Source organism: Vitis riparia, chromosome 7, assembly GCF_004353265.1.
Source record: "Vitis riparia cultivar Riparia Gloire de Montpellier isolate 1030 chromosome 7, EGFV_Vit.rip_1.0, whole genome shotgun sequence".
NCBI lineage: Eukaryota > Viridiplantae > Streptophyta > Magnoliopsida > Vitales > Vitaceae > Vitis > Vitis riparia.
This window is the reverse complement of record NC_048437.1, coordinates 2,759,408-2,773,892: the sequence shown is the minus strand read 5'-3', so window position 1 is coordinate 2,773,892 and position 14,485 is coordinate 2,759,408. Positions and strand designations below refer to the sequence as shown.

The 14,485-nt window shown below is 32.7% G+C and overlaps 1 protein-coding gene across 1 annotated transcript; it reads left to right on the top strand.

The window, feature by feature from the left end:
• Positions 1-559: 559 nt before the first annotated feature.
• On the top strand, positions 560-9,588 carry LOC117919219 (protein LIKE COV 2). Its single transcript, XM_034836352.1, has 7 exons — positions 560-847; positions 3,749-3,801; positions 3,895-4,004; positions 4,979-5,146; positions 6,220-6,317; positions 8,926-9,052; positions 9,157-9,588. Exons 1-7 carry the CDS (start codon positions 728-730, stop codon positions 9,246-9,248), a joined length of 768 nt encoding a protein of 255 aa, XP_034692243.1. The 5' UTR covers positions 560-727; the 3' UTR covers positions 9,249-9,588.
• The last annotated feature ends 4,897 nt before the right edge of the window (positions 9,589-14,485 follow it).

The window sequence follows — 14,485 nt, the reverse complement described above, 5'->3', positions numbered from 1 at the left end:
GTTTTCTAAAATTTAATGGAAGAAAGTCACAATTTGTTTATGTTAAACCATATTTTATTTTTTTCTTATTTTATATGGGTGGTTTTAAATAATAATTATATAAATAAAAAATTAATAAAAATAAAAATATTATGTATGAATTTTATTTTTAAAAATACATACAAAATATTTTTAAAACACTATAATTCCAATGTACTTTTGTTTCGTAAAATTGTCTTTTTTAAAACGGCTTTTTAAAAATTTAACTTAAGAAAGTCATAAATTTTGTTTGTAATACCATATTTTATTTAATTTTTCTTATTTTATAGGGATGGGTTTAAATAATAAAAATAAAAATATTATTATTTTTTTTAAATATACAAAATATTTTGAAAACACACCATTCGAATGGACTTTTGTTTCGTAAAATTGTCTTTTTTAAAACCGCTTTTTAAAAATTTAATGTAAGAAAGTCATAAATTTTTTTGTGTTTATGGGAATAATTACATAGACTTGAGTCCATCAAGTTTACATACAATGGTTCACCATCAAGCCAAAATGATGAAAATATTTTGAAATCACGTTCGCTTAGCTCACAAGGCTCTATATGCTTTCATCTGGAAGTTAATAATCCCAGCAGCTTTTGTCCTTTTTCTCCTTAGCTGTCATTTCCAGTGTATGCCTCGGCTTCAACTTCTCTCTCGCCGAAGGTCTCGATACCCTAGATTTAGCTTCCTTCCAACTGAAAATGGCGGAAGAAAAGGAGTCAACCTCAGTGCCTTTGAGTCAAACGGGTGGAAATGGCGGTGAAGATCCCGAAGATCCGGAAAAAACTCTTCCAGCTTCGCCCAATTCCTCCACTCGAAAGGTCTGATTTCTCAATCTCTAACCTCCGGTATCTTCCATTCTCATGGATCTGGTTTTTCGGAATTTTTTTTTTTAAAATACTAGGAATTTTGTTCGTGAATGAGTTCAGGAGGGGTTGAGATAGTTTAGAGTGAGTTGAGTGGTGGAAGCTTGGAATTTGGCATGATTTGGAGTTGTGTATTAGTTGATTTGTTTCTTGGTTTGTTTCTTTCCTGAATTGCTAGGCGTCTGAGCGGCTATTGGTTTGGGACTTATTTGGGAAAATATGGGGAATATTTTGGAAACGTTATAAGAATTTAGGTGAGAGTTAGAGGATTGTGAAATGAGGAGATGTGTTGTCATGCTTATTTATTTATTCATTTTTTTTTTTTGGAATAGTTTGTGAATTCCAGATTTCGGAGAAATTTTAGGAGAGTTTGTTCAATCATGAATAATTCAAGAAATATTGGAAGATACATTGATATTATTTTATTGGGTTGGGATGAATAGTCTGAAATGATTAGATGAGCTAGATCCAATAATCCTTTTCTTTTCCTAGAAGGCCAAGGGCGAATATTGACGTCTGAAACATGGTGGTGTTATGTTCGTGGACAATGATGCTCTCTCCATCAAATGGATCGATCAAATTACTTCTACGTGCTTGTAACTCTTTACAAAATTGAGGGAAGAGAATGCATTTTATATTAACTAGCACAAAAATATGGGTCTGAAAACTGCGTGCAGACGTAACCTTGCCAAAAGCTGACATATTTTTTATAGGAGGCACGAGCTTTTATTGAGGTCCAAAGAGCTTTAAAAGGTGAAGGACTTCCAGAGGAATACATTGTGGACACTTCTACAAAAGCATGTCAAAAATCTAGAAGAGAAGAAAGACTCCAACCCTAGACCTAAGGAGGATAGAAGTGTGACCCCTACAGTAATGCCAACTGAGGTGCTTGCTTGGCTAGAAAAATTAGGTTCCTGGTTTGTTGACTGAAGAACCCAGGCAATTAGGAAATGATATCAACAAGCACAACACAGAGACATGTCCTTGTTGGAGTGCATGGTGTACATTGTGGGTCTAAATCCTATAAGCTTAAACTTTTAGCAAAATTTGTTGTCTAACATGGTACAAAGCCTCATGGAGGTCATCCGTTTGAACCTGCATGTTTATTTCCCTTTTCCCACTTTATTAAGCCCACCTGTAAGATCTAGGTGGAGAGGATTTTCTAAACACTCCCAATTTCCTGTTAATCAAGTCAGCTGAGATATGATGGCACTGAGGACTTTTCCCTCAAACCCTTTGGAAACTGAGGCTCCAAGGAAATGCAAAAAATAAAATTATGTCCCTGGCTCTCCATCTGAGCAGATATGTTAGCAAGTTCTTATCATTCTATTCTGCCCTGTTACATTGATGATTGGTTGGATGGCTCTGGTCTGCAAAACATTGTCTTTATTTCAATTGGAGGAACACCCAAGCTTTTATTTCCCATCATGGCCGAGTTGTCTCTGAGGCATTTTTGTTCATAAATTGTAATCTGGATCCAATCTCCAATATAACTTGGTATAGTTGTGCTTTATTTGGAGGAGTTTGGAATTTTAATGGAGTTTTGGCAGTTAAAAAAAGGTTGTATCATTGTATTAATTCAAAGTCATGTACGAACAGAGCCAGAAAAAGGTGCTATTTATAAAGCATGGAGGTCAAGAAAGATCCTTACTGCCATGGAAGTTGGGACCAGAATTCCAATTAAATTATTCCAGAAGCACGTTGTATGCTGTTCTGTGGCAAAGGGCCAAAGCTCATCTGCTAATCAGGAGTCAAATGACTTTCCTTCTAAAATAAAGTCAAATGGAATAGAGAAAGTCCCCAAAACAACGTGAGGACTCATTCTCCCCAAACAGCCTGCCATGTACTTTTTTGGCTCTTGATCTTCAAAGTGGTTGTCCAGTTAGTCATGCTATGTAGTGTAAGCCAAATTAGATCAGTCAAGACAAAATGCTAAATTCACTCCCATACAAAAATTATTGCACATAATGCATTCAACAGTGATCACCATTTGTCAAATTTCTTCTCTTTTCCTAAAAAAAAAAAAAAACCATTTGTCAAATTTCTCAAGATACTGCCAGGAACTTGGGAAGGGAAATAAGTTTTAGGTGGTATCAGAAGACATGATCTATCTTATCTAGAGCACTCAGTGTCAAGTAGAGATTATCCACACATGAAAAACTTAGAAATGTTCTAGAACATCTAAAATACTTTCCAAAATAGGAAATGTAAATTTGTTTGTAACATCTAAAAGAGCTATTTGTTTAATATTAGTAAATATATTTGGATTTATTGGTTCTTTTTACTTGGAATAGAATTTGGATACTAATAAACCGGGTATGGGTTCTCTTAATTATATTATTCGTAATCTCTGGTATGATCACTGATGTATATAGTACATTAGCAGAATGGGGAAAATTGGGTTTGCCTGGGATATTCTTTATGTCCTATATGAGGGCTTATGTAGTTTACCTAGTAGCCAATTGGGTAATTGATCTTAGCAGTTTTACAGGGGAACTGTAGCAATTAACTGTAGGGCTGCCATTGATGCTAGATGCTACTGCATGGAGTTGCTCTTTAGGCTACTGTAGCAACTATCATTGGGAGTTTCAAGATGGTGTGGGGCCCAGTTGAGAGGTTTTCTTGCAACTTAAATGTGTTCAAGGGTCCTAATATACTCTCTTCGTGCTTTTTTCACTTCTTGCTGGGTTCTATTATTTCCAGGCTTTGTTTATCTATAGCACTCATGACGTTGAGCTTGTTTATGATATTTAGCTTCTTCTCTATTTTTTTTTTCCTTTTTTTTTTCAACTTTTACTTAAGAAACCAGCATAAGTTTTTTCACATCTTATGTTCTGGTCTGATTCTTTTTCTCAGGCTTGCTGTTATTTTCTCCAGAGCTGGGTCTCAAAGAAGTTCATGACTGGATGGTAATATGCTTACCTATGCCTTAATATATTCTAGATGTTTACTCATTTTTTATTATTTTCCAGCCTAACATTGAGTTGATTTTGAAATTGCAGTGTTGTTCTTTTTCCAGTTGCAGTTACATTTTTTGTTACATGGTGGTTTATTCAGTTCGTTGATGGTTTCTTCAGTCCATTATATGAACGGCTTGGCATCGATATATTTGGTAGGTTCAAAATGCATTGCTGTTGATCTTTGGTTTTATATTGTCTTTAGGAGGTATGGGAAAGGTGATACTAAATGCTGCTTCTTAATATTAGTTTAGTTTAATGTTAATTAGAAAATTGTTCAGTTTGTAAATCATGCCAATACATGAGTTTTATTTTGATTGATAATAAAAATGTTTCTTACAAGGGAAGAGACGGAACAGCAATTCCTTCAATGTTGGTTTCTGCTGCACAAGGAAGATTTAAATCACCATCTCAAATTAACTCATCCAACATGTCATGTGCTGATCTCATTGAAAAGAGAAATAGTGTGCAAGCTATTAATTACACTTCAAGTTTCCAGTCTGATGTTTGGGTACCATTCTCTAAAGGATTTGAAAAGTGATTGAAAGTAAACTCAATCATATATGGGAATTTTATCTGCATTCAAGCTTCTCACATTAGGACTCAAACATCTGTTTTAGTTGGTCAAGAAAAACACAAGATGATTTTAGAATGTTTTTTTTTTAGGAAAAAGTAGAACCCCAAATTGCTCTCCGTCTAATCTTAGGCATCTACAGAAAACTACAGATATGGCTATTAATTCCATAAATCACTGTCATAAAATGGTCAATGTCTTCGCTACCAAACCAAACAAGCTTAATAGAGCTAGCAACCCATTGCTAGATCTGTTTAAAGTAATGCCATGTATGTCATATCTTTGCACTCTTAGTAAAATTTTCAACCACCTCTCACCACAACCTTTTGCAGGAAACCATTGGTCCACAAGTGGGTTTATGTTTTTAATTGTCCACCATCAAATGTACTTTTTAAGTGGGATGATCCCTGTCAAACGGTTTTTTCTTGGTCTTGGCTTTTTGTATAAATTTCTTAGCTAGGTGTTATGCTCTGAGTGATAACCGTCCGACTTGTATTCCTTAAGAATACTCATCTGCAATTGTATTCCTTAAGATTGTTGGTCTATATGATGCAGGGCTTGGATTTGTCACATCTTTACTTTTCGTATTCTTTGTTGGCGTTTTTGTCTCATCATGGATGGGTGCCACTGTTTTCTGGCTTGGAGAATGGTTTATAAAGAGAATGCCCTTTGTTAAGCATATATACTCGGCCTCCAAGCAAATTAGTGCCGCAATTTCTCCAGGTAACTCCTGAAGTTTTTTTTACATTTTTGCTTACCGACTTTCAACGCCTAGTTGTTTGGTGCAAAAATAATTGCATTATGAACATAAATTGAAATTTCTGAACAGATGATGCATGGTTTTTCAGGGGAGAAAGTATATGCCCTTATGTTAATTTGTTTTTTGAAAGTCTTGCCATAAGAGAATGTGGAATTCATCCTCTTAATGATACAATGGGAACTTGCACTTTGCTTCAGATCTACAATTCGATTCAATGGAATTCCTATTATATGCCAATAGGAATAAAAGATCAATGGGTAGTAGACACTTGTTTTTTTATTTTCTTTTTGGTTGAATTCTCTTTTATTAGTGATCCCATTTTGAGCAAGGTCAACCAAGTTCTCCAAAGCATCTTAATGAACTCAATTTATTCTACATTAAGTTTGACTAATTTCCATGGTAAATCCTTGTCCTGTGTATGGTACTGTAACCATTATCTGGAACTATAACCTTAGCTATGAATCAGTTATATGACTGTGAAGCAACTAAGCACCTTCAATAATAAGGAAACAAAGATCATTTTAAATCTGAAGCATTTGCAGAGTCTTGGCTTGATGGGCCAGTTCATCAATGAGAAAACAACTAGGTACCCTCAACCATTAGAAAACAAGCACCATCATAAATTTGGCACATTTGCAGAGTCTTGGCCTGGTATGGTAGTTCATTTGCTAGTCTCAGTTGTATTGGGGAAACCCTTATAAACCATGGTCGATAACAGCAGTTGATGCCACTGATATTGGAAAGGTATGGCTAAGGAATATTTAAGAACTTCTGCACCATCTCCCTTTTGGTGATTTGCATTTGAGAAAATAAGAAGGGAGTAAAATCTACCATTTTTTTAATGTGATAATGCAGATGAACTTCCAATGTTTTGGTTGTACTATTTCTTCAGAAATGAATAGTTGAACTTCGTGAGCTCAAATTTTGGAAGGATGGAGCATAATTGTGCTCCATGTGTTTATATATGCGGTTTACAATGTTAGCAAGTGTTTATAATTAGCCTAAAACTTTTAAGTCACTTTCGTATTCTTTGCAGACCAAAATACCACTGCTTTCAAAGAGGTAGCTATCATCCGTCATCCACGTGTTGGTGAATATGCATTTGGTTTTATTACATCAACAGTAATCCTTCAGGTACTTTTAGATAATATGATTTCTCTTCTTGAAATTTGTTCAAGCTTTTTGCTCAAGTCAGTTTGAGAGGATTTTTGTTCCTTTTTTTATTCATATGTGAATTGAGTTGTGTTTTAATGTTTGATTACTTTACGTGTATATAGGAGAGAGAATTTACTCACCTATGTCTGTTTTTTTTTTTAATTAAAGATGTAATCTTTTAAAATAATAATAAGATGGAGAACTAATTGAGGCAGGAAAGTAATTAAGTGCCTAAAGGACTAATTCATGTAGAAACCACATACATGCTATGCCTCATTCTATCTTTATTGTGCTGTGCTCTACTGGAATGATCATTGATAGTGTGAGCACTAGAAGCTAGTGGAAAGTTTTATAATTAGTAGTTGGAAACTTAGTATTGATAATGCAGTACGAGATGGTTAATACCATCTTTAGATGCGGAAAGTTTTTATTTATTTATTTTTAGCAAACTGTAGATAGCACAACCAAGAGTTTTGAAAACAACACAACCCTCTCCAATAAAAAAAAAAAACAACACAACCCTCTCCTATGGTGCTGTCTGACTCACTCCCCTTACTCTGGCTTTTCACATGATTGAAGCATTTCTTCAACAGTTATTCCTTCAGTTGATGAGATTAAAATAATGTTATATTGGAACAGAATATATCTGTTGGAATAACATTTACAATAGTAAAAAATGCCATTGCTAATTGATTTTATTTTATTTTTTAATCTTTCTTGATATTCTGATCCAGGTTGATAACTGCATTTTATTAAAGCACTTTTTTATAATTAAAAAAATATCATATGGACACAATTTGCCTTATTTCCTAACCTTAAAATTCACAAAGCATAGTGAGCATTGTAATAGACCATCAATGGCATAATCATTAGTACATAACCAACATTTCTTTCATTTTTGCACAAACCAAAACCAAAATCAAAACTAAAACATGGTGACAATTCCCGACAGCCTTGAGCTTTAAGATTAAGCAAGAGTAGGAGCACTTTTCCTGGAGAGCAAGAACCATGCAAGTGAACCATCTAAAATTTTAAAGTAAGAACTCAATGTTAGATGAGCACTGGTCATGCTACACTAGTCAGATTGTATAATTATATCAAGAAGAAAAATTGTTTTCTCTTTTCATTTTTGATGGATGAAGAGATGAAGTGTTCACCATTGAAGGATAGCTAATTCTTCTTGGACTTTTGATTATGATGCAATGGAAAGTTGTTTCCAAAAGAAGAAAAGAACCAAAATAATATGGAACAGAGAAGAAATGAAGAAAGTGTTCATGCTCAAGTGGAAAGTTAAACCTTAGTCTAGAACAATTTTCCTCCCCTGGACTTTACCAATTACAGCAGCTAGCATCTTCAATAGTTCTCTTAGTTGTGACTGAAGACATGTTATTGTGATAGGCAGTAAGAGGTTGCAATTTTTATATATGGTGCAAATGTGTCTCTGCATGCATACAATTAACTAGAAAAATATTATTGTTCACATCCTCTGTTTCATTATCCTTATTCAAGGAACTTTAAGTTGTAATTCATTTTGGTTGAGGGTAGGTGAATATCATTGTTGCTTTCATACTTGGCTAAATACTCCATCAATTATGAGAGATGATAATCGCCACCACAAATGGGATTAATTCTGGTAGTTCAGGAGTCCAAAGAGATAAGTTGTCTTGCCATTTATTTGAAGATATATGGTCTCTTTTTTAGCTGAGCTATGCAAGAAAATCATGTGCAAAAAGCATAAAATGAGTATTGGGCTCATATCTCTTTGTGCTCTCCAGTACTATTGGATCTCTTATCCAGTCGAGTCTCAAAAAACATAAAAATGTAGGAGTTCCCATAGGACCATGCTCAGGCAGCAAACCACTGACACTTGGAAAGAGGGAAATAGATATCCAAATTAACAATGCCTTTTTCTGTGTTGTGTCTGGAGTTTTTCATTGTTCGGAAAATGGATGTGCAGCTTGCATCATAGGAAGGATTTACTCCTGGTCATTAATTGAGCTAAGGTTGACTATGCTGGTCATGTGCATTTCTGTGTCAGGTTTTATCACTCCTACAGCAGATATGCACTCAATGTGAAATGTGATTCTGTTCAATTTTCTGGTATAATGACCACTCAAGGTCCTGGATTGGAACCACATTTTATGTTCTGTAAGCATGAAATCCCTTCTTCTTTTTTTTTGGTTATTTTTCACATTCATTTTACTGACTTCTTGTTTCTGATAATAAAATTGGAATAACACATAACTCTGTAAAATCACTTTTGACAAGCCTAGACTACGTGTTATAGGACAATGATTTCCTAAGCAAAAGTAGGGGTTCAGTCATTTCATTTAGTGCGAGAATGCTTTATTAATTTGTAACCTATTCCACAAGAAGCTTTTGTCGTATTCATCCTGGCATTGAGATGAAAATAGTGATCATCCCTGTTTCTCTTTATTCCTACATGATCTAGGCATTCATTGATGCGGATTTATATGTGAGATCAAACCTTGGATTACATATAGTATAGCGTTATGTTTTTAATGTTGTTGAGGCTACATTTGACAAATGCCATTTTTTTGGTTCTGCTTGTTGATTGTGACCGTAGAAAGAGAACGAAGACGAAGAGTTGTGCAGTGTTTTTGTCCCGACAAACCATCTATACATTGGTGATATATTTCTCGTCAACTCCAAGGAGATCATTAGACCAAATCTGTCCATTCGAGAAGGCATAGGTACATTCTGTTTTTTCTCCTCACCCTCTATTCCTTTCTTGTTACAAAACCACATTGCAGGCTTGTGTCATCATTTCCTTAACATCTTTTTGGCAATAATTCAGAGATCATTGTCTCTGGAGGGATGACAATGCCGCAGACTATTGCTCCTCTTGCTCGACCAAATGATAGAATCCCTCTCAACAGAATAATGTAACTGCGGGGAACAAGAAATTCGGGTAATACTGTAATTATTTTCATGCAACATTTTCTTGTTCAACCATCGAAGTCTCTCCTTCAATGACAGGGCTACCAAGATCAGACGTTTGCCCATAGACATCCTCACAAAGATTTGAGAGCAGTTATGTCTACTTTCAGTTCTGTAAGTAGAGCCAAATTCGGGTTGTGTGACTGGGTTTCAAACCATACATCTTCTGTCTGTCTGTAGTGAAAATGAACTGGAGATATTTTATTTTAGGAGAGTTGTATTTTAATTTCAAGTGTCCTCCTTAACGCCTTGATTATGAAGCATAATAATAGTTTTGAGTTATAATGCAGAGTGGGGTATAAACAAACAGCTTCTATCAAAAATTACCATAATGTAAGATAGGTGGGCACCATAAACAAATCAACAGAAGGTATTTTTGTTATTCTTTTTAAAAACAAGTGACGGTTATTTTTTAAAATTAGCTGATATTTATTGAAAATATGAAATTTTTTATATATTTTTTAATTTTCCTATAAAAGTAATCCTTTTTTAAGTAATTCTTAAAAAAAAAAAAGAAAAAAAAAGGAGGAGATTTGACCATAAATTGCATTTAAACAGTCTCCAAACTGTTATGTTGTCTCTATATTCCATTTCCTCATAAGCAAGTTATTTTTTACCAAAATAATATTTTGTGGGACTTTTGGTTTATATAAGTAAATAAATATAAATATGAATTTATTATTATTATTATTATTATTGTTATAAAAATACATTAATACGGGATAGTTACTCGTAAATATTTTATTTTCATTTTTAAAAAAATATACAAATTATATTTTAAATATAAATTTATTATAAAATTTATAAAGTGTTTATTAATGTATTAATCTCAGTTATACCAAATATATATTAATTAATACTATAAATAAGAGTCATTAATTTAAAATAAAACCTATATTTTGAAATTAATTTAAAATATAATAGGATGAATTGGCGATTCTTGCATTTGTTTAAATTTCAATATATTTGATAATTAATAATATTTTAATATTTTAGACAATGATAAATATAATATGGATAAATGAATCATTGACATCTATATAAATATTTTTTTTATATGTTTAATAATCAAAAATCAAATGTTATATAAATCAATTAAACTGTAGCTAAGAAAATATCATTTGGATTCTAACAAAAAAAAAAATTGTATTTACCCAATTTTGATTTAAAATTATTTTTTGTTCAATAAATTAATTATAAATGATAACTTAAATTATCATCATTTTTTTTAAGAAGATCATTATTTGATCCAGGTTTTTTTTTTATCAAGATATTAAAATTATTTAAAATAAATTATGATCATTTTTCTAAAGAGCGTTTTGATTAAAACAATAATTATTTGAATAATTAATTACTTATAATATTAATAGTATATAAATGCTTATAACTAAAAACATGTAATTTGGATTTTAAAATTTGTTTTTTTGTATTTATCTAAATTTATTTTTTATTCAATAAATCAAGAATAAAAACTTAAATTTTCATTTTTTTAAAGAGTATCTACTCTAATTTTTTTATGAAGATATTAAAATTATTTTATTTTTGAAAAAAACAAACATTGTTTAAATTGATAGGATATAAGCGCATATAATATTAATGATAATAATATGTGTTAGCAAATATTAGGCTAATTCAACCTGTGGTAATCACCCTATAGGGGGGATGAATAGGGTGATAGTCTCTTTTTGCAAATTTAAACTATGTGAAAGTAAAAGACAATTTATATGCAAGTATATAATAAGCAATCTAAAGACAATTGCATATAAATTAAAGAGTAGGGAAGAGAGAATGCAAACACAAGAGTTTATAGTGGTTCGGCGCAACCCGGCCTACATCCACTCTCCTCTCGCTTCAATCCCAAGCTTGAGGTTTCACTAATTCAAGGCTTCCAAACCAAGCTTTCAAGCAATACAATTGGATTATGGTTCCAATTCACCCTCTTGGACTTTTGGCTCCAAACACCATTTACACTTCTCAAGAGATACCACACTCTTGAGAAACTTTCTCTTAAAGGTTTACAAATGAATGATCTCACAAAATCCTAGTATAAATATTTTAAGTTCAGATGATATAAGAAAACTAGGATTGAAAGGTGTACTAAGGATATACAAGTTTTAGAACAATGGTGCACTCAAAAACACTATTCCAATGCTCAAATATAATCAAGAAAGGTTTGGGAAGGTTAAGCTCTTTAAACAATGAAGATTGAAGCCTTTTTATATAAAAGAAAAACCAAACTAGCCGTTTGGGGGTTCAACCAGTCGAGCTAGGGGTCGACCAGTTGACTATCCGTTAGCATTTAATGTTTGGCAGGTGACCGTTGGACCTCAACCGGACCTTAACCAGACCTTAATCGATTGAGGTTCAACCTTAACCGGTTGAACAACCGTTCTAGAAGAAATATAAAGTTTTTTGCACCCTCGACCAGTTGAGCTGGGGGTCTACCCGGACCTTAACCGGTTGAGCTGTGGGTCGACTCGGACCTCGACCGGTTGAGCTGGGGGTCGACCCGGACCTCGACCGGTTGAGTTTGCGGTCGACTGGTTCCTCACCCGATTCAACCGGTTGAGCTGTTTTTTGGCTCAACAACCAACTTTAACACAAAGTTTTAGTTGAAAACATGAGATCATCTAATTCTTAAGATATTTAAAACAAAATAACTCTTTGATGATTTTGGTGCATAAGTAAATAATGTAATGCATGATAATCCTAGTGCACCAACAACCTTACAAAGAGATCTTATGAAGCTTGAATCTTGAAAAAACACTTCTTTTTGAGGTTGTCTTCTTCTTCATGATTTCTCCTTAACTTGATTTGTCTTTGTGATTGCCACTTTGAAAATCATCTTGTCTAATCACACTTGAAATATAATCATTAGTTCTAAACTTTGTTTTATTATCATCAAAATCAAGATTAACCAAACCTTGGTTTCACAATCTCCTCAATTTTTATGATGACAAAACCAAGGTTGCTAAAAAGCTCCCCCTCAATATATGCTCCTTTGAATTTAGAAAATATTAAAGTTTAGAAACTTCAAGGAGTATATTAAGGATGCTCAAAATGATATAATCAAACATAAATAGCATAAAGAGCAATTTAGCAATTTGGCAATACATTATTATTAAATATGATGCATACAAATATAACCAATAAAGCACATAGCATCAATATGAATAGGATTGCTAAAACAAAATTGAAATTTCTTCCCAAGTTAGCAACCTACCATTACTTCTCCCCCTTTATGTCATCAACAAAAAGTTTCAATAAGTATATAAAGGGAATCACATGATATCCAAAATATAATTCCTCATGAAAATGAATCTCCTCATTTGTCATTTGAGAATAGTTTCCAAATAAAAGATTGGTCATCCTTAGAGCATTCCCAATTTAAAGCATGATTTGGAAAAAAAAATATATGAGAGAACATATGCATTTAAAAAGATAAATAATATGCATTGAATAACACTTTTAGAGCATACAAGCATATGATCATTTAATTTTATATAGGTATAAAAAAAGTCTTTTTTTTTTAATTCAAACCTTGGTTTAACAAATATACCAATTTTATCAAAGTGATACCAAATGTTATATTATTAATATACAAAGTTTAGCAAAATGATATTGACAAATTAAGCTTTATAAGGGATACCATTACCAATATCATCAATGCATTTTTTCCAAGGTAAGGATATCCTCCTTTTTACATGGATCCCTACAAAACAAATTAACCTTTGGTACCCATATCTTTTTGGGTCCTAGAGGGTTAGTCTTTCTTCCATTTGGAATCCAAAAAAAAATTAGAGTTTTGAAAAATGTGAGGAGATTTTCTTAAGGGACAAATATCACTAATGTGACCTCATCTAGAGATTGCAAATAGTTAAAGGCGAAAAACTAGAGGCTTCCTTTAAAAAATTTTGATTTTTGAAAGGCTTGTAGGCTAGTCTTTTTTTTTTTTTTTTTTTATTATTATTAAAAGTGCATTTTTGATTTGCCAAAATTATATCAAAAGTATTTTGGCCATTTGAGAATTTTAACTCCTTATTTTCCTTTTCAAAATAGATTTTTGTCTTCTCAATATTTTCAAAAATTTCATTATGCTCATTGAGCTCATTTTGAAGACAATAAACCTTTTTATTGAGAGGGATATCTTTGAAATCAAGTTTTTCAAGATCTTTAAATTCAAAATGATTTGAGTTGGAGTTTACCTCATCTTGATGTTATTCCAAAGCCATAAAGCATTTGTTGGCATCCTCATTTGTGCATTCTTCTCCCATGGAGTTTTCATCCCTTTCACTTTCACTTTTTTCCTCATCATCATCATTTATTAAAGTCATAAAGGCTATACTTTTCTTATTTTCTTCAACTATTTGATGATTGTACAATTCTATCTCATAAGTCATAAGTGACCCAATGAGTTCTTCAAGAGAAAGTTTGGTGAGATCCTTTGCTTCTTGAATAGCCGTCACTTTTGTTTCCCATTTCTTTGGTAGAGACCTTAAGATCTTCATGACTTTTTCTACTTCGGTGTCGGTCTTTCCCAAGGCTTCAAGTTCATTCACAATCACAATGAACCTATAAAACATCTCAATAATAGATTCAAAATCCTTTATAGAAAATAATTCATAATCATGCACAAGGATATTGATTATAGATTTTTTAACTTGGTTGTTTCCCTCATAAGTGATTTTTAATAGTCTCCGAATTTTTTTAGTTGACTTACATTGCCAAATACGATTAAATTCATTTATATCAATAGCACAATGTAAGATAAAAACGGCTTTGGCATTTAATTGAACTTTTTTTCTATTAAGTTCATCACATTCATGCTTAATTTTGGAACCATCACTTCATTTTCTAATTTTGAAGGAATGTGGGGATCATCTTCAATGACATCCCATAAATCAAGATTAATAGATTGGAGAAACCAAGTCATTTTAGTTTTCCAATAGGGATAATCGATTCCCGTAAAAAGTGGAGGTCGGGTGGTTGAAAAACTTTCAATGTAAGATGAGCTTGATGGATTAGCCATTACTTCTTAGACGGTTAAGTTTTAAATAAGAAGCCTTACTCTAATACCAATTGTTAGCAAATATTAGGTTAATACAACCTATGGTAATCACCCTAGAGGGGGGATGAATAGGATGATGGTTTCTTTTTGCAAATTTAAACCATGCGAAAGTAAAAGA

Excerpts from the sequence above, each read along its gene's own strand:
- LOC117919219 (XM_034836352.1), top strand. The coding sequence starts at position 728 with ATGGCGGAAGAAAAGGAGTCAACCTCAGTGCCTTTGAGTCAAACGGGT. Across the intron at positions 848-3,748 it reads CCAATTCCTCCACTCGAAAG|GCTTGCTGTTATTTTCTCCA; the intron begins GTCTGATTTCTC and ends TCTTTTTCTCAG. Across the intron at positions 4,005-4,978 it reads GCTTGGCATCGATATATTTG|GGCTTGGATTTGTCACATCT; the intron begins GTAGGTTCAAAA and ends TATATGATGCAG.